This window comes from Rhinopithecus bieti, unplaced genomic scaffold (genome assembly GCF_001698545.2).
Source record: "Rhinopithecus bieti isolate Rb0 unplaced genomic scaffold, ASM169854v2 scaffold_1557, whole genome shotgun sequence".
NCBI classification, from domain to species: Eukaryota; Metazoa; Chordata; class Mammalia; order Primates; family Cercopithecidae; genus Rhinopithecus; species Rhinopithecus bieti.
In genome coordinates, this window is record NW_016803512.1 from 43876 (window position 1) to 62209 (window position 18334).

At 43.5% G+C, this 18334-nt stretch overlaps 1 protein-coding gene across 4 annotated transcripts in view; it reads right to left on the minus strand.

The window, feature by feature from the left end:
- Positions 1-4490: 4490 nt before the first annotated feature.
- Positions 4491-18334, minus strand: part of ZNF354A (zinc finger protein 354A) — a 22065-nt gene continuing 8221 nt past the window's right edge. For all 4 annotated transcript variants that reach the window (XM_017887941.1, XM_017887948.1, XM_017887931.1 and 1 more), the window contains exon 5: positions 4491-6528. In XM_017887941.1, the coding sequence (XP_017743430.1) occupies positions 4967-6528 (1562 nt within the window). In that variant the 3' untranslated portion in view covers positions 4491-4966. The remainder of the gene's footprint in view (positions 6529-18334) is intronic.

The window sequence follows — 18334 nt, forward strand, 5'->3', positions numbered from 1 at the left end:
AAAAAAAAAAAAAAAAAATTATTTGCACTTCTACACATCTACATACGTTTATATTTGTATTATATCAACCAAAGGAATACAATTTGACTTAATTGAGTTTCTGCAAAAAACTTCAATTTCCCAGGTTTCATCTAGAAGGGATAAGATAGCTTTCTAAGCACTGTTTTCCAAAAGATAAACATTGCACAAAAAAATAAAAATAAAAAATAAAAAAATTCTCATTGTTATTATTTGCATCTGGGGTTATACTGTAAAAAGAGACATTTTAGATCTTTTATAGTGTCTAGTAGTAAACAAAAGATTACATTTTATTACTGCAGATTTTATCCTGGCACTTGAAAATTCGTTTGCAATTTTAGAACCAGGAAATTCTTTTGGTGTGTCCAATTGGCCATTTGAGCTGAAAAGATTGATGATGGTGATATACAGTGTGGAAGGTCATTATAATTTCGGCTATGGTTGTTTTATTTTCATCTGAATTTCCTTTCATCAGAAAATTTGTTACTTTCTCCATTTCTTTAGCACTATTTGAGGAAATCATGTATCTCTTAGGCTTAGCTGTTAGTATATCCTGGCTTGTATCTGATTTCCCAATGTGTTCAATACTGAATGAACAATTGTGTACTGTAGAAAGAGTTTCAAAACATCTTTTCTCTAATTTAATAGATACCAAATGTTTTGAAAATCTTTTTTTTTTTTTTTTTTTTTTTTTTTTTTTTTTTTTTGAGAGAGTCTCGTTCTGTCACCCCGGCTAGAGTGCAGTGGCGCGATCTCGGCTCACTGCAACCTCCGCCTTCCGGGTTCATGCCATTCTCCTGCCTCAGTCTCCCGAGTAGCTGGGACTACAGGCTAATTTTCTGTATTTTTAGTAGAGATGGGGTTTTACTGTGTTAGTCAGGATGGTCTTGATCTCCTGACCTTGTGATCTGCCCACCTCGGCCTCCCAAAGTGCTGGGATTGGTGTGAGCCACCACACCCCGCCTTGAAAATTAATCATGAAATTTATACTTGCATTTTGATTCAAATATACATAAATGAAAATAGGCAATAGGGCAGATCTCATATTAAGTATCCTTAACACAAAATATAACATAAAAAATAAATTATAGTAATCACAATAATTGAAAATACTAAGTTTGATCATCTCACAAGAGTGAAGCATAATTACCAATAAATTGAGGCCGAACTATTGAAAGGTTGGAAACTTACAAACTAACAATAAACTTGAACTTGATATGTGACACAGAAAAGTCCAACTTTATGCATGCCTGCAAGGGAGAACTGTGTTTGCAGGAACAGTATCCCTGAAGAAAGCCAGAGCTGATCTTATCCAAAATTTTGAGCAGCTGTATCTGGGACTGGCACATTTTCAGAGGCAGGGATTGTTAGACTTTCAAGTGTGTTAGTGTGGTCACTGGAATTAGATGGTTGTCGACTGGCTAACTTCCAGAAGCACGGTCACTGGAGGGAGGGACTTGCTGACCGATCATGGTCTAGAAGCAGCACTAAGTGGCATTCAGAAGCTGGAGGCTGTCATTCAGCTGATCTCATAAGCATGGCTGCTGGCAGTGAGGCCGTCACTGATTTTTCAGACCATGTGTACTGATCCAAAGGTTGAATTATTGGAGATTATTTTACAACTTAGGAATCTGGCCAAAAGAACAATCTTTTCCTTTCTTTAATATGGAAAACAAGTACTTTTATTCTGACTTCCGTCTTTTGTCTTCCCTCAAACACACAGGAGAGAACATAAGAGATTGTTCAGATCTTTATTTGCGGAGGTATGATTTCCAGCTTGTATTGCCACTTAAGCAATTTAATTACTGCAATTTAATTACTGCAATTTAATTACTGCAATTAAGCAATTTAATTACTGACGCAGAACCGTAGCTTTAAGTGCTGATTTTTCATTAATGAGGGGAGAAACCCTGAATACATTTAAGGCATCCTAACCAAGTTAATACAGGATTCAGGACAAAATCTTTAAATACAGGGCGTTTGGCAACCCTACCTGAGTCAGGTTTCTTCTCACTTGCCACTCTCACCTACTTGCCTATGAAAACCATGCCTTATTTATTCTAATACATAATTATCTGTCTCCTGTTCTTCGTCAGTGCTGTCCCTGTTTGAGTTGGGATCTCATTTACCTACTACTTGAACAGCCCAGATTTCCTGGGGGGCATCAGTCATCAGCTTTCTTCAACCCCATACGCTTATCTTTTATGCAATTTCCCTTGCCTACCATCTTTTACTCCACCAATTTTACCGTAAAATCCAAACTCCTTAGCTTGGCAAATAAGGCCTTTTGTGATTTGGCTTCTGCCGTCTACTCAAGCTTTAACACTGGTCATTTTCTTGCTTGCTAGTTCTAAATTAAGTTTCCCAAATGTGCCCTATTACCCACCTATACTTTGGCGCATGCAGTTTCCTCTTAATCGGAATGCGTCTTTCTGCCTCGGAGTTCCTATTGTTCTCCCCCAATAGAGCCCAGGCATCATTGCCCCTGGAAAGCTTTGATGTCTCCGGGCTCTCTTGATGAGTCTCTTTCTTCATCTTGTGCAAATCTTTACAATATTCTCATAGTGGAACATACTGTCGTAACTTATGTCTATTGAAACAACAAAAACTGCAACATAATCTGCTTGCTCATTTGCTAATCCAATTCCATCCCCTTCCCCTCAATTCATGGCTTCTTGAACAAAAGCCTGTGTCTATCTTAAAAACTTGTAGTTTTTTTTTTTTTTTTTTTGGAAACGGGTCTCGCTGCTCCCAGGCTAGAGTCAGTGGCCGGATCTCAAGCTCACTGGCAGCTCCGCCCCCCGGGTTCCCGCCATTCTCCTGCCTCAGCCCCCGAGTAGCTGGGACGCAGGCGCCCGCCACCTCGCCCGCTAGTTTTTTGTATTTTTTTAGTAGAGACGGGTTCACCGGGTTAACCAGGATGGTGTATCTCCTGACCTCGTGATCCGCCGCACCGTCTCGGCCTCCCAAAGTGCTGGGATTACAGGCGTGAGCCACCGCGCCCGGCCAAAACTTGTAGTTTTAAGACTTGTAAACATATACAGTGCCTGCTCCAAAGTTAACAAATATTTACTGTTATGAGAAAAACTTGGGACTATAATGTCCCCCCTCAAACTGGGAAGGAGCTGAGACCAAAGAATGACTCAGACAAGTCCAGCTTGATGAGCAGATTTTATTATGATTTCCATACAGGGCGCTCCTGGACGGCAGCAGGACAGCTCTGGAGATCTGTACCACCTTGCACCTCTAAGCTGCTTTTAAGCCAGTTTTCTGGCTCTTTGCCTCATGTGTGTGATTGGACCGTTTGCTTAGTGTGTTCCCAGACACTCTGGGATGTTTGGGTTCACAGGGACACTTGCTCTTTGATTGGGCACCATGGCCTTTCCCAGCCTTCAGGGCTCAAGCAGTGGATGTAAACCCTTAGGTAACCCGGCGGGGATCTGTCACACTACACTGAGTTTATGAAACAATTCACATGTCTTGTTTGGGCTGCTGTAACAAAATACCTCATCATACTAGGTAACTAATAAAACATTTCTCACAGTTCTGGAGGCTGGGAAACCCATTTAAGGTGCTAGCATGTTTGGGGTCTGGTTATGGCCATCTTGATTCAAAGAAGGTATCTTATCACTGCCCTTACATGGCTGAAGAGCAGAACAAGCTCCCTTGGGGCTCTCTGATAAGGGCACTGAGGGCTCCGCCCTTATGACCTCATCACCTCTCCATACACCCCACTTCATAATACCACCACCTTGGAGGTTAGCATTTGGACAAATGGATTTGGGGGGAAAACATAAACATTCAGACCACAGCAATGTCCTTTTCAAGAGTTTGCCACAGGTGTTAGATTTGTTGAAAGTTCTTCTGATGTGTTCATTATACATTTAAAAAATACATATTTAGGGCAGCTGGGCATGGTGGCTCATGCCTATAATTCCAGCACTTTGGGAGGCTGAGGCGGGCTGATCAACTGAGGTCAGGTATTTGAGACCAGCCTAGCCAACATGGAGAAACCCCATCTCTACTAAAAATACAAAATTAGCTGGGTGTGGTGGCAGGCGCCTGTAATCCCAGCTACTCGCGAGGTTGAGGCAGGAGAATCACTTGATTCTTACTCCCGGGAGGTGGAGGTTGCGGTGAGCTGAGATCGTACCACTGCACTCCAGCCTGGGCGACAGAGTGAGACTCTGTCTCCAAAAAAAAAAAAAAAATACATACATACATATTTAGTAGCTTTAAACCTGAAATAATTGCCTGTTTTTCTATCTAATACAGTTTATGGCAAATAACTGGTGCACTTTCCTAATAAATGACTTCAGAGAAATAAAAACCAAAACAAAGTTAAGACACAGTTGAGTAGAAAATTCCCAACTACTAGAACAAAAGACCAGATTTTTCTTTTCTTTTTTAATGAAATCCATGCACAAGTTTGACATCAGGGTAGTAAAAGGACGAACCCCAGAGACTGAGAGGTAGTTCATAATTCATTTTTCTTTTATTTTGGTCCTCTTCTCTAAAAAGGTACAATTTGATCAATTCATTTGTATGCTATTAAAATGCTATAAAAATATTACGTTTGGTGGTCTTCTAATGAGAAAGCTAAAGCACGCCTCCCCACCCACTCGAATCTGTTTCTGATGATCACGTGACATCTAGCATGTGTGTCTGTAGGAAAAGGGAAAAAGAAACCCATTTCACAAATGGCTGAAGTCAGTGTCTCCAGTGGTAAATTCATCATCTCAGGTTACTTTTTTAAGTGTCTGACAAGCACAAACACTTTCCTCATATCAATTATATAGTTGAGGTTTATCCATGGAATTAAATACTTAATGAGGGCTAAATTATTATAGTTTATTTTCACATCCATTACATTTATTACATCTCTCTCAAAGATGCATTCTTTGATGAGCTTTGGTTTAAGGCTTTGACACACACAAATCTATACTTTCTAGGAGTCCTCTTCAATGTGAATTTTATAATGATTCGTGAGGGATGACCTATGGTTGAAAAGTTTCCCACATGTAGTACATTCATAGGGTTTCTCTCCAGTATGAATCCTCTGATGTGCAATACGTGATGAGCTTTGTCTGAAAGTTTTCCCACATGTATTACATTTAAAAGGTTTTTCTCCTGTATGAATCCTTCGATGTTGAATAAGAGCTGAACTTTGGCCAAAAGATATTCCACATTCCTCACATCGATATGGTTTCTCTCCAGTATGAATTCTCTGGTGATTACTAAGCGATGAGTTACACCTGAAAGTTTTCCCACACTCATTACATTTATAGGGTCTTTCTCCAGTATGCATTCTCTGATGTTGAATGAGGGCTGAACTCTGTCTGAAGGCTTTTCCACATACTTTACATTTACAGGGTTTCTCTCCGGTATGAATTCGCTCATGAATAATAAGTGTTGAGTGGGAACTTAAGGCTTTACCACATTCATTACAATTATAAAACTTCTCTCCAGTATGAATTATTCGGTGTCTATTAAGTCGTGAAATAGAAGTAAAGCCTTTCCCACATTCATTGCATCTATAGGGCTTTTCTCCAGTGTGAATTCTTTCATGTTGAATAAGAGATGCACTCTGGCTGAAGGCTCTCCCACATTCACTACATTTGAAAGGTTTCTCTCCAGTGTGAATTCTCTGATGATAACGAAGGGATGAGCTAGACTTAAAGGTGTTGCCACATTCATTACATAAGTAGGACTTCTTTCTAGAATGAATTCTTTGACATCCAGAAAGGGATGTGCTGCAACTAGATGCCTTCCTACCCGGATTATACTTACAAGGGTTTTCTTCAGCATGAATTTTTTGATGTATAAAAAGGCCTGACCTTCGGCTGAAGGATTTACTACATTCTTTACATCGATAGGATTTCTCCACAGTATGGGTTCTTAGATGTTTATAAAGGGATGTACTGAGAGTAAAGGCTTTCCCACATTCTTTACATATGTAGGGTTTCTCTCCAGTATGCGTTATTTGATGCTGAATAAGAGCTGAACTTTGGCTAAAGGCTTTTGAACATTCTTTACACTTAAATAATTTCTCTCCACTGTGGTTTTTCTCATGTTTACGAAGGGATGAAGTGTTAATGAAGGTTTTTTCACACATACTACATTTATAGCGTTTATCTGCTGTAATTTTTGGTTGATTAAGTAAATGTGAATTCTGTTTGAAGCTGTTTCCTTGTATTTCACATTTTGGTGGTGTTTTTTCTCTGGGAAGTATCTGTTGCCTAATAAGCACTGACTTTGGGCTGAAGTTTTGGCTTAATTCAGTATTTTTATGGCTTCTTACTATAGTGGGGATTTTTTTGTGGGTGGCTGAAACTATCTGAAAACTTCCCTTTTTATCCTGCTTTTTCTCTAATCTGCCTTCATATATGTAAGGCTTTTCTAATTTCAAATCCCAAGGTACATTCCTGTTGGATCTTTTCAGTATCAGTCCCTGAAATGAAGAGTCTTGTGTTTGTGTTGACTTTGTGGTTTTATGACTGCTCTTCGATCCTGGAGGGAAAAAAAGAAATTGAAGATGTTTCATGAGATATCATAGCATTTGACTACCGAGACTAAATGTGTAGAAGGAATAAATATCAGTGATATTTAAATAAGGCCCTGATATCTGTATGAAAAAAATTGTAAGAAGAAAAAATAGGACAGTTAGACAGTATAATAAAATATAATTGACAGCAATTTAAGTACTAGGGTGAAGAAAAAAATAAAACAAACCCATTTAAAGAGGGTGAGAAAGAGTGACCAGAAGAATTGGCTAATGAAGAACAGAGAAAAGTGTTGTAAGGGGAGCATGAGTTGAAAAAGGAAGTTTGGGGTCAGGACCCAAAACCCATGATGGAATCCTACAATTTATTTTTTGTGACATCTATCTTCTTGTGTAATTTTTTTTTTTGAGACAGTCTCACTCTGTTGCCCAGGCTAGACAGAGTGCATTGGCGCGATCTCGGCTCACTGCAACCTCTGTCTCCCAGCTTCAAGCAATTCTTGTGCCTCAGCCTCCTGAGTAGCTGGGATTACAGGCACCCACCATCATGCCTAGCTAATTTTTGTAATTTTAGTAGAGACAGGATTTCACCATGTTGGCCAGGCTGGTCTTGAACTCCTGACCTCAACTGATCCACCTAACTCGGCCTCCCAAAGTGTTTGGATTACAGGTGTGAGCCACTGGGCCCAGGCTTTGTGTAATTATTCTTAATCTGGAAAGTCCCTCCACCCCATGTCAAATTCCCTTATATCCTTCAGATTCAGTTCAAAAATGGACTCTTTCAATCCTCTGAGCAGCCACAGTCCATTCTCCTTACTACAGCACTTACCAGAGTATTAAACATATGTATTACTGACCTTTATAATATTTACACACATATACAGTATATTATAGTTATATATCTATGTCTGTATATATCTCACTTTCCTTTTCTAACATAACCGTTCTTCACAAGCAGATCAGCGTGCCCTATTTTCCTACGGATCCTCTAGACAGCACTCCAATTATATACAAAAGTTGTATGTTTTGTTAATCTGCCTTAATTACGTATACATTTCTAACTTGAACAATGTCAAATATTCTTACTTATGTACTTCATATATATACAAATATGCATATGTATTATACATACATGCACATTTCAGACCCTTGTAGAAGTTGCCTCCTAGGCCAACACATGGGTGATTAGAGAGGTTTCAGGGCCAGTTCAAACAGGAGGGCCCTGTTATTGAATTAATCGACAAAGAGGTGCCACAAGACAGGCCTAGAGCCAAGAGCTGCAAGAGAGGAAGTTAGCCTATTCATGCATCAAGCAAGAGACGCTACATGGGAGGGCTGAAAAGAGTCAAAGATCAACAATAAGACAGGCATGGATATATAAGATAAAGCATGGTTAACATGGAAAAGTCAAGAACAGAATTGAAGAAATACTAAAATTGGGTAAGAATACAATTCATTACTAAATTCTGTCGGGGATGGTTATACACATATCTTAGCATTTTCTCCTGGGGTAGAGGTAAGTGTTTAAAGGGATTATTTGTATCTCACTGTATTTGTGATCCCTATTTGACAGTTACTTTCACACATCTACACATTACTTCTGCTTAATAAACACAATACCTTTTGCTGTTCCCTTATTAGTGTTCACTCACTAGTTCCCTTCATGGATAGCTCTTCTTCATTCCTTCTTTGACAATGGTATTCCCTAGGGTTTAGGGTTTTTTTCACTCCACATACCCTCCTTGAGTAACTTCACATGCCCTCTATCTGTACACTATTTACTATAAGGGAAAGCAGAGTTTCTTAACTTTATGCTTAACACCTTCCTAGTTCCTTCTCTGTTTCAGTCTTGCTAAATTAAGTGATCAAATTTTAATACATTATTTGGGCCAAATATATGGAAGGGGCAGTGGCAAAAATGAAGTGCTTTTCCTTGTGTTTATCGGTCATTGTTTCTAGGCTTAATATATGTGCTAGGAAGAAGGCAGCAAGATTCTGCAACTTGAATTCTAGCTTGTAAGGCAACGATACAGAACCTACCTTAGGCCTAGTGTTAAGAAAGGCCCCTCACCTTTCCTAGAGCCCTGAGCAATGGGATCAGGTATTTAAGTGGTATTTTGTTTGCCATGCATTACTATCTCTACCATAATCTCCTAACTAGTCTTGCCCTCTGTCAATTCAGCCTCCATAGTGCAGCCAGAATAATGTTTTTTTTTTTTGGAAATGGAGTCTCCCGTCACCCAGGCTGGAATGCAATGGCGCGATCTCAGCTCACTGCAACCTCCCCCTCCCGGGTTCAAGTGACTCTCCTGCCTCAGCCTCCCGAGTAGCTGGGATTACAGGTGCATGCCACCAGTCCTGGCTAATTTTTGTATTTTTAGTAGAGACGGGGTTTCACCATGTTGGTCAGGCTGGTCTCTAACTCCTGACCTCATGATCCGCCTGCCTTGGCGTCCCCAAAGTGCTGGGATTACAGGTGTGAGCTACCGCGCCCAGCCAATCTTTCTAAGATCATTATTTTACTATGTTGCAAACTTCCTTAAGGTCCTCCAACAGATTTTCAATGATTCACATCTGAAGTCTCTTAATACGGTGAATACAGTACTATCTGACCTGACCTTTAGCCACCTGTCCTCACCCCCTCCCCTGGCTTCTTGCCAGGTAGGCCGAACTACATGCAGCTTCAGAGACACTCCATGACTTTTCCTTGTTTATCTTTACATATGCTGGCAGCATCCTTTCCATTCACAAATACTCATTAAGTGCCTACTATGGGCCAGGTAATGTTCTGGGGAATGCAGACAATGTATCCAATAAGAAGGGGTTCCAGCCTTCAAGGAGCTTATACTTTGGAGTGTGTGCATGCATGCCTGCTGGGGAAGGAGGGGGATGAAGGGACAGATAACAAGTACATAAATAAAAGTCATGTGGCTATCTGAGTAAAGTGCTCAAGAGCTCCCCGGGCAAACGAACCAGCAAACACAAAAGTGTGGCTGACTCAGGAACAGCAGAGAGACTGGCTGGAGTAAAGCAAGAAGAGGGAAAATGGTGAAATGATAAAATAAGAGTGGAACAGGCCGGGCACGGCAGCTCACAGCTGGAATCCCAGCACTCTGGGAGGCCGAGGTGGGTGGATCACCTAAGGTAAGGAGTTCAAGACCAGCCTGGCCAACATGGTGAAACCCATTCTCTACTAAAAATACAAAAATCAGCCAGGTGTGGTGGCGCATGCCCATAATCCCAGCTACTCGGGAGGCTGAGGCAGAGAATCACTTGAACCCGGGAGGCGGAGGCTGCAGTGAGCTGAGATTGCACCACTGCACTCTAGCCTGGGCGACAGAGTGAGACTCCGTCCCAAAAAAACAAAACAAAAACCAAAAAACAAAATGAAAGAGTGGAGCAGGAGGCGGGGGACAAATCCTCTAAGGCCCAGGTCATGGTAAGGACTCTGGAATTTAAGCCTTACAGGAAGCTGGGGAATTATGTGTTCATCTGAGTTGGCTGCTGCGTGGACCAACTATGCCAGGCCACCAGTGGAAGCAGGGAGGGGAGAGGCTACTGAAGAAGCTACCGCAGCTCCTCAGGTGAGAAAGGGCTGGAGGCACAGATGACTACACCAGGGTGTCCTGAGAAGGAAGAGCTAGCGGGACTGAGAATAACAAGACTCAGGACTCCCAGGAAGCTGAGAGGGAAACAGGAAAGTTAGTGATCATGCCTAGGTTTCCAGCCAGAACTCTGAGTGCTGCCACCAATCACCAAGAAGGGGAAGACCAGGAAAGGGGCAGGTCTGAGGGGCATTCTGCTTCAGGTATATTTGTGGTGGCTGAGATGCCTTAACAGAGTCGCGGGAAGACACCGAAATACTAGTTATATTTATGATTCTGGAGATCTGGGGAAGGTCAGAGCTACAGACAGGCATTTGGGGGTCAGCAGCATGTGGTTTTATTTAAAGATGAAGAACTGAAAGGAATCACTTGGACACTGAAATATTTGGAGGTTAAGAAGAATAGTATCAGGAGAGTACAGTGTTCCAAAGCCAAAGGAAGAAGTACTTCAGGGAGGAGTGAATGATAACTGTGGCAAATAATTTGAGGACTAAAAACTTAATCCTGATTGTAGCAAGACAGAGGTTGTTTGGGATTTAATAACAGAGCTATCAGTGGAATCATAGGGAAGAAAGCCTGACTGGAGTGCGGGGAGGAAACAATGGGAGAGGAGAAAATAGAAACACCAAGAGCAGAAACCCTTTTCAACAGTTTCCAAAGGAGAGTAAGCAAATGGGACATAGGGGAGCTTTTATTTTTTAATGGATGTGATTACGACTCAAAAGTCCATTATCAATTCTGGAAAACTCACCCCAACTCTAAAATGCCAATATTTTAGTCCTGAAATCATGTTTTTCACTGAAGCGGATGTGAATTTTGAATTGTGGACATCCTAACTCTTCCTTATGATCTGTTTAGAACTTTCCAGAGGCCTACAAATAGGTCTCCTGAGGTTCAGTTCAACCTTTGCTTCCTCCCAGAATCAAGCCCAGGCCTCAGCAACCTGATGAACAAGCTGAAGACCTAGGTTAGAAGCTGAGAAACCAGAACGATCTTGCTTACAGCCGCTGCCCTGACCAATTCCTATTATTAGGTCTGGACTCTTTTACCTGGACGCCTACTACACCCAGACAGTGTTTCTTCAACCTGCTGTCCCTGGATGATTTCATTCACTCCCACACCTCCTACGTGTATGACTATCCTGAAAAATACTTTACTGAGGTCTTTCCAACTGCCGGCTACAATTTCCACTTGAGTATCTTTCTTTTTAAATTCAGCCTGTCCAAATCTGAACCCAGAGCATTCCTTTTCAAACCTTTTTTATATGTTTTCCAGTTCAAAATGACATCATGATCTCTTCAATTACTTTACCATAAATTCTTAGGTTTATCTTAGAATTTTCTCTTCCCTAGGCACTCATCAAAATCTTTACTTTTTTGTTTTTTGAGAGACAGGGTCTTGCTCTGTTACCCAGGCCGAAGTACACTGGTGCCATCATAGCTCACTGCAGCCTCAAACTGCCGGGCTCAAGCGATTCTCCCACCTCAGCCTCCTGAGCAGCAGGAACGACAGGTGCACACTGCCAAGCTTGGCTAATATTTTTATCTTTTGTAGAGACAGGGTTTTATTTTGTTGCCCAGGCTGCACATTCTCTTAAATCTCATCACTAAAATGTCTCTAACAAGCCATCGTGAGTATGTCTAAGTTCAGGATCTCCTTACTGTAGAGTGACTTGCTCCTGATCCTTAAGTTACTCCCTTGACCTGTTTCTCGCCTTTCCAGTATTACTTCCCACTGGATTTACCCCTCTTAATACACAGAATTGCTCATGTTATTTCAAAAAGCAGTGGTCATTCCTTACTTTATTAATTTATCAAATATTTTAAAAGCACCTACTATGTATTAGGCTCTGTCCTAGGCATCGGTGATCCACAGTTCCCTACGGATCCAGTAATTAAAAGGAACAGTTGATTTCTTCAAGGAGTTGATGGTTACACATTAGAAATGAAGACATCAACAGGTAATCACAATACAATGTGACAATTTCTACAAGAGAAACATAAGCTAGAAATGGACGTGACCATGCGCTTAGAATCATATCCAACTGTCCTTAGAGAGTGAGGGTGCAGATAGAAAAGGGGTGCAGCAGGAGGTTGCTGGAGTGTTTTGTAAGAACTGACATATAAGATGGGATGTGAATGGAATAACTATAGGCTAGATGAAGGGTCAGCACGAGGGCTGAAGGCAACACCCAAGTCTTTGAACGCAAGTCAGTTTTCCAGACTTATTTGCTGGAGTATTCACCCCCACCTTGTCCTACAGCCAGTCAGAGTAACAGCTCCACCTACGGAAATCACCTTGTCCCACAGCCAGTCAGAGTAACAGCTCCACCTACGGAAATCACCTTGTCCCACAGCCAGTCAGAGTAACAGCTCCACCTATGAAAATGTCACTTGCATTTGCAGTCACACAGGGTTTTCTGGAGTCAGAGAACTCAGGGAGCAATCTGATGGGAACCATACATAAACTGTAATGGGGGTAGTATTGCATATTTGTAAACATCCTCCATAATCTTTGTGCTGGTGGAAAAGAGAAAAGCTGTTCTGGAAATTTTGTTGTGGTAACTCTTATCTGTAAAGCTTTTAAAGTAGAAATTTTCAGCATATGTAAAAGTAGTGTGAACTGTACAATGAATCTCCAAGCCAGCTTCAGTAACCACCAACACTATTCTATCTATAACCTTGTTATGGGCTGAATTGTATCACTCAAAGAAGACATGTAGAAGTCCTAACTTCCAGGACCTCAGAAGGTGACCTTATTTTAAAATATGGTCTTTGCAGGTTCAATCAAATTAAGATGAAGTCATTGGGTGAGCCCTAGTCCACCGTGACTGCTGTCCCTGTAAACTGGGGAAATCGGGACACAGGCATCCAGAAGGAAAGATGATGTGAAGACAGCGGGTGAACACAGTGTGAAGACGGAGGCACAGATAGGACTGACGCAGCTGCAGGCCATGGAGATCTCCAAGTCGGCCATCACTGCAAGCTAGCAAGAGGCCAGGAAGGATTCTACACAGAGTCTCAGAGGGAGTGGGGCCCTGCGAGTATCTTGATTTTGACCTTTAGAACTGTGAGACTGTAGATCTCTGTTGTTTTAAGCCACGAAGTGTGTGGTACTTCAGTATGGAGCCCTAGCAAACTAATACAAATCCTTACATCTCTTCCACTAGATTATGCTAAAGCAAATCCCAGACAGCAATCACTTCATCTGCAAAAACATCAAAACTACTCTTATCACACCCATCAAAATTGACACTATTGCTTCCAGTTACTTTTGCCCTTAGAATACATACCACTAATAAGTCAAACTGCTGCAATGTAAAGGCAATTCGAGTACTTCTTTCTGTGGCTAAGCCACCAATCTGGAACACAATTAGGGTTGCTTCATTCTGCTCTCAATATGTGGGGGGTACTTGCTCATTTTTGTTTAATTTTCTTTTATAATTTTTTTTTTTGAGACGGAGTCTCGCCTCGCTCTGTCGCCCAGCGGGAGTGCAGTGCGGATCTCGCTACACTGCAAGCTCACCTCTCCGGGTTCACGCCGATTCTCCGTGCCTGCAGCCTCCCGAGTAGCTGGACTACAGGCACCCGCCACTCGGACCAGCTAAGCTTTTTTTTTGTATTTTTGTTTTTTTTTTGAGAGGAGTCTTGCTTGCCGCCCAGGCTGGAGTGCTCAGTGCCGGCTCTCAGCTCACTGCAAGCTCCGGCCTCCCGGTTGACGCCATTCTCCTCTGTCTCTAGCTCCCGAGTAGCTGGAGTCTACAGGCGCCCGCCTCGTCGCCGGCTGGTTTTTTGTAATTTTTTAGTAGGAGACGGGGGGGTTTCACGTATTAGCCAAGAGTGGATGTCATCGATCTCCTGGCCTCGTGAATCCACCCGTCTCGCCTCCAAAGTGTGGGATTACAGGCTTGAGCCACCGCGCCCGGCCTCTTTTATAATTTTATAAACCTTTTTTATAGTTCTGAAGTCAAAATTATGAGACCTCAGAGTTCTAGATTCTACCCCGTTCCATCCTTTGTATTCCTTCACCTTATAGACAGCCATCTTTATTGATCTCTTTTTATTCTTTTTCTTTTGCTTTTATCTTTCTAAAAAACAAATAATTGCACTGCTTAATGACTGGGATATGTTCTGAGATATGCGTTGTTAGCAATGTTGTCGTTGTGCAGTCATCACAGAGAGTACTTACACAAATCTAGATGGTACAGGCTACTGCACACCTAGGCTATACGGTATAGCCTGTTGCTCCTGGGCTACACCCCTATACAGCATGTTGCTTAACTGAACACTGTAGGCTACTATAACACAATTATAAGTATTTGCGCATCTAAACATATTTAAACATAGAAAAGGGACAGGAAAAATGCAGTATTATCATGTAAGGGACCATCATCACATATGTAGGCCATCACTGACTGAAACATTATGTGGTCCATGACAGTATAAGCAAATACACACACTCTTCTTGGCATCCCCCACCCACCTTTCTTAGATAACAATACTAACTGCTCTGTACTGTACTTACTCTCACATTCTGGAGATCACCCCATCATTCCACTTTACAGCTGTGTGGATGTACCACAGTTTATTATCCTTGGAGTGCCTTAGCTTTAGTTCTATGCCCCCAATTCTTCTCACTCTGCATCTTTCCACAGACAACTTCAATTGTAGACTCATCCTCTAAGCAAGACAGCAGCTTACATGCCTCAAAGTCAACACACCTAAAACCAAACCCACGATTCTTCCCTCCAACCTGGTCAACCCCATGTCTCTGTAAATGGCACCAGTTCTGAATCAAAACCTTAAGAGTTATCCTTAATACTTCTCCCTTCCTCAGCCCCTCATCTAATCAATTACCAAGACCTGTTTATTCTGCCAACCAAACCTGCTTCACATTCGTCTACCTTTCCCCATCTACTGCCACCATCCCATCACGAGCCTTGCCTCCAATGTCACGTGCCTCTCCTGATTTTCCTTAGAGTACGCTTCCACCTGTCTTCCCCACGGGTTCATTTCTCTCTGCCTGGCTTCCTGAAATGCTGGAGTTCCTCAAGATTCAGTCCTAGGCTCTTTCTCACTCTTACTGTAATATGAATGCTCTCCCTAGGCCAACTCACCCTCCCCCATTATTTCAATTATCCTATATTGATAAGGTTCTTCCAAATTTACATTTCATGCTCAGTCTATATTTTGAGGTACTGTACTCCAAAATTAACACTACTTGTCATCGCCATTGGGATAACTAGGTCAACCAAAAACAACTCAATTTAATTAATCTAAAACCAAATTTTTATCACCTCCCTATCTGATCTCCTTCTAGTGTTCCTGTGTCACTGAATGACATCACCGACCATCACAGAACAAGCCAGAAACCAAGCAAGCATCCCTGACAACCCCATCTCCCTTTTGTTTGTTTTTATTTTGTTACCCCATCTCCTCTATCTTCCATGTCTCACAGTCCTGCTAGGTGTATCTCCTGGACATCTCTGGGACTGGTTCACTTCTTTCTGTTTCCAACACCACTAACGTAGTCCAAGTCACTCATGCATTCATTATGTAACTGGATGCCTACCCTTGCCAGGGACTGTTTTAGGTTCTCGGAAAACAGGATTGAAACGGAGTGAATGAAACAGGCAGTCCCCCTACGGCAGCTTACAATGCAGAGGCAGAGACAGATCGTGAAGAAATAGGTACTGTTACACAGTGCTAAGCACAGGGAGGGAAAAGAAACAGCAGGCTGAGGAGATGATGTGGGGGATGGAGGGCCGTGTGTCAGATGAGCTGTGCCTGTGTGAGCCGAAGCCTGTGCAGCACAAGGAAGTGAGTGAGCCACACGGGCCCATGACCACCACAAAGAAAAGTCCCAGACAGAAAAAAGCAAGGGAGAGGCCCTGAGTGGGGCCTGCTTGGCCCCCTGACAAACTGCAGGGTGGCCAAGGGTGATCAGAGGCCTTGAATGAAGGGCAGAGTAGGGTGAAGAGGTAGCCAGGGCCAGACCACGTAGCGTATTCCTCCCAAAGGAGAGTTAAAAAGATAGACAAATGTGGTTCCCATATCAAAAAAATCTGAACTTTCTTCAGGGAGGAGAAAGCTCTCCCCAGCACAGGGGCTGTGGGGACCGAGGATGCCTGCCCTGCAGCTCCTTGCTGGACCCACGGCACAAGGGGCCGTCACTGAGCCCTCTGGACCCGACAAGCCCTGCACTGTGGCCCTCAGGTTCTCCACATGGGCTGGCGGCTGCAGAACGCAGCCGGGGCCTGCCCTGTGCTACTTATGGTTCCTCAGAGCCTGTGCTTGGCTCTCAAGCACCAACCAAACCCTGTGACAGGGCCCACAGCTCTCTCGGGAACCTGTTCCGCCTTCTTCTCACTGACTTTGCTTCTCCGCACCTTCAAGAACACCATTTCTTTTGTTTTTGAGATGGAGTCTCGCTTCTGTTGCCCAGGCTGGAGTGCAGTGGTGTGATCTCGGCTCACTGCAAGCTCCGCCTCCCGGGTTCATGCCATTCTCCTGCCTCAGCCTCCCAGGTAGCTGAGACTACAGACGCCCCCCACCACGCCCGACTAATTTTTGTATTTTTAGTAGAGACGGGATTTCACTGTGGTCTCGATCTCCTGACCTCGTGATCCGCCTACCTCGGTCTCCCAACATGCTGGAATTACAGGCGTGAGCCACCGCGCCTGGCCTACAAACACCATTTCTTAGGCCTGGAGCAATTCTCCACATTCTTGGATCCTGGGCCCTTCCCCAGGGAAGACTTTGCTGGCGCCACCTGCCTGCTCTGCACTCTCACAGCACCGACTGTCTTGCCCACGTGGTCCTCACTGAGCCAGAGCCCCAGAGCCAGAGCCCCCCTAGCTCAACCGCTCTCAGTCCCCCAACCGCTCTCAGTCCCCCAACCGCGCTCAGTCCCCACTGCCACAATGGCCCCTCCCCATTTCTCTCCTCTGATTACTTCTCGGGCTCTGTCAGATTCCTCCTGCTTAAGCACCTCGCAAATGCTGTTTCCTGAAATTCGGGCCTCTACTCAGCCCCTCACCCGGCCAGCTCCACGTTTCTAACGCCCCTGTCATTCTGATGGCTCCCTGACCTCCCTTGAGTCTCGGCCCTGTCACTTACACACCTGCCCACCAGCGATCTCCACCTGACTACTTCACTCACATCTCAAGCGAGATCCATGACACACACACCTGCTCCTGTGCCCTGATCACGTGGGCGCCTCCTCCTCCCCCCTCACAAACTCATGGCAAGTGCCTTCATCCAGACCCTCCCACCTCCCTCCATGACTGCAATTGTTCTGCAAGGCTTCCTGCCTTTTTTTCTTTTGAGACAGAGTCTCGCTCTGTCACCCAGGCTGGAGTGAAGTGGCACAATCTCGGCTCACTGTAACCTCCGCCTCAAAGGTTCAAGCGATTCTCCTGCCTCAGCCTCCTGAGTAGCTGGGATTACAGGCATGCACCACCACACCTGGCTAATTTTGTATTTTAGTAGAGATGGGGTTTTGCCATGTTGGCCAGGCTGGTCTCAAACTCCTGACCTCAGGTGAGCTGCCTGCCTCGGCCTCCCAAAGTGCTGGGATTACAGGCGTGAGCCACCATGCCCAGCGTTTTGCCTCACTTTCGATCACGATACTTCTAACATGACCATTCTTGTAAATTCAAATCACATAAGAACGTCACAAATATATTCTCTTTGTGAAAATTAAAACTACATGTAAACAACGTCCCCTTCCACAGGACCCATTCTCAATCCTATTCCAAGTGTCACTAATGTCACCAGTTAATTAAGGTGTGTCCTCCTAACCTTTCTCTCTGGGCTTACGTGCACATGACACATACACATAATTTTCATTAAACATAGATGGTGGTGTCCTAACAATGCTCTGTAACTTGCTGGGAGCTCTGTCCACGTCCCTGGACTCTCGTTTTCAGGGTGGTGATGCTCGCCAGAGTAAGGACACGCTGCAGGTCCCTTAGCTGTTCTTACACTGATGGAGACTCAACTGTTTCTGATTCAGACCAACTTTTCTAAGATATCAAGGACCATACGATTCCCTGCCCAAATCCTTCAATTATTTCCAGTGCTCCATGGGACAGTTTCCACCTCTTAGAACGGTGCCAAAGCTCTTACCACGCGGCCCTTCCCCAGCTTTCTATTTCCTTCCTCACCTCCTCCTTTCCCAAATACACACTGAGCTTCAGCCAGAGTGA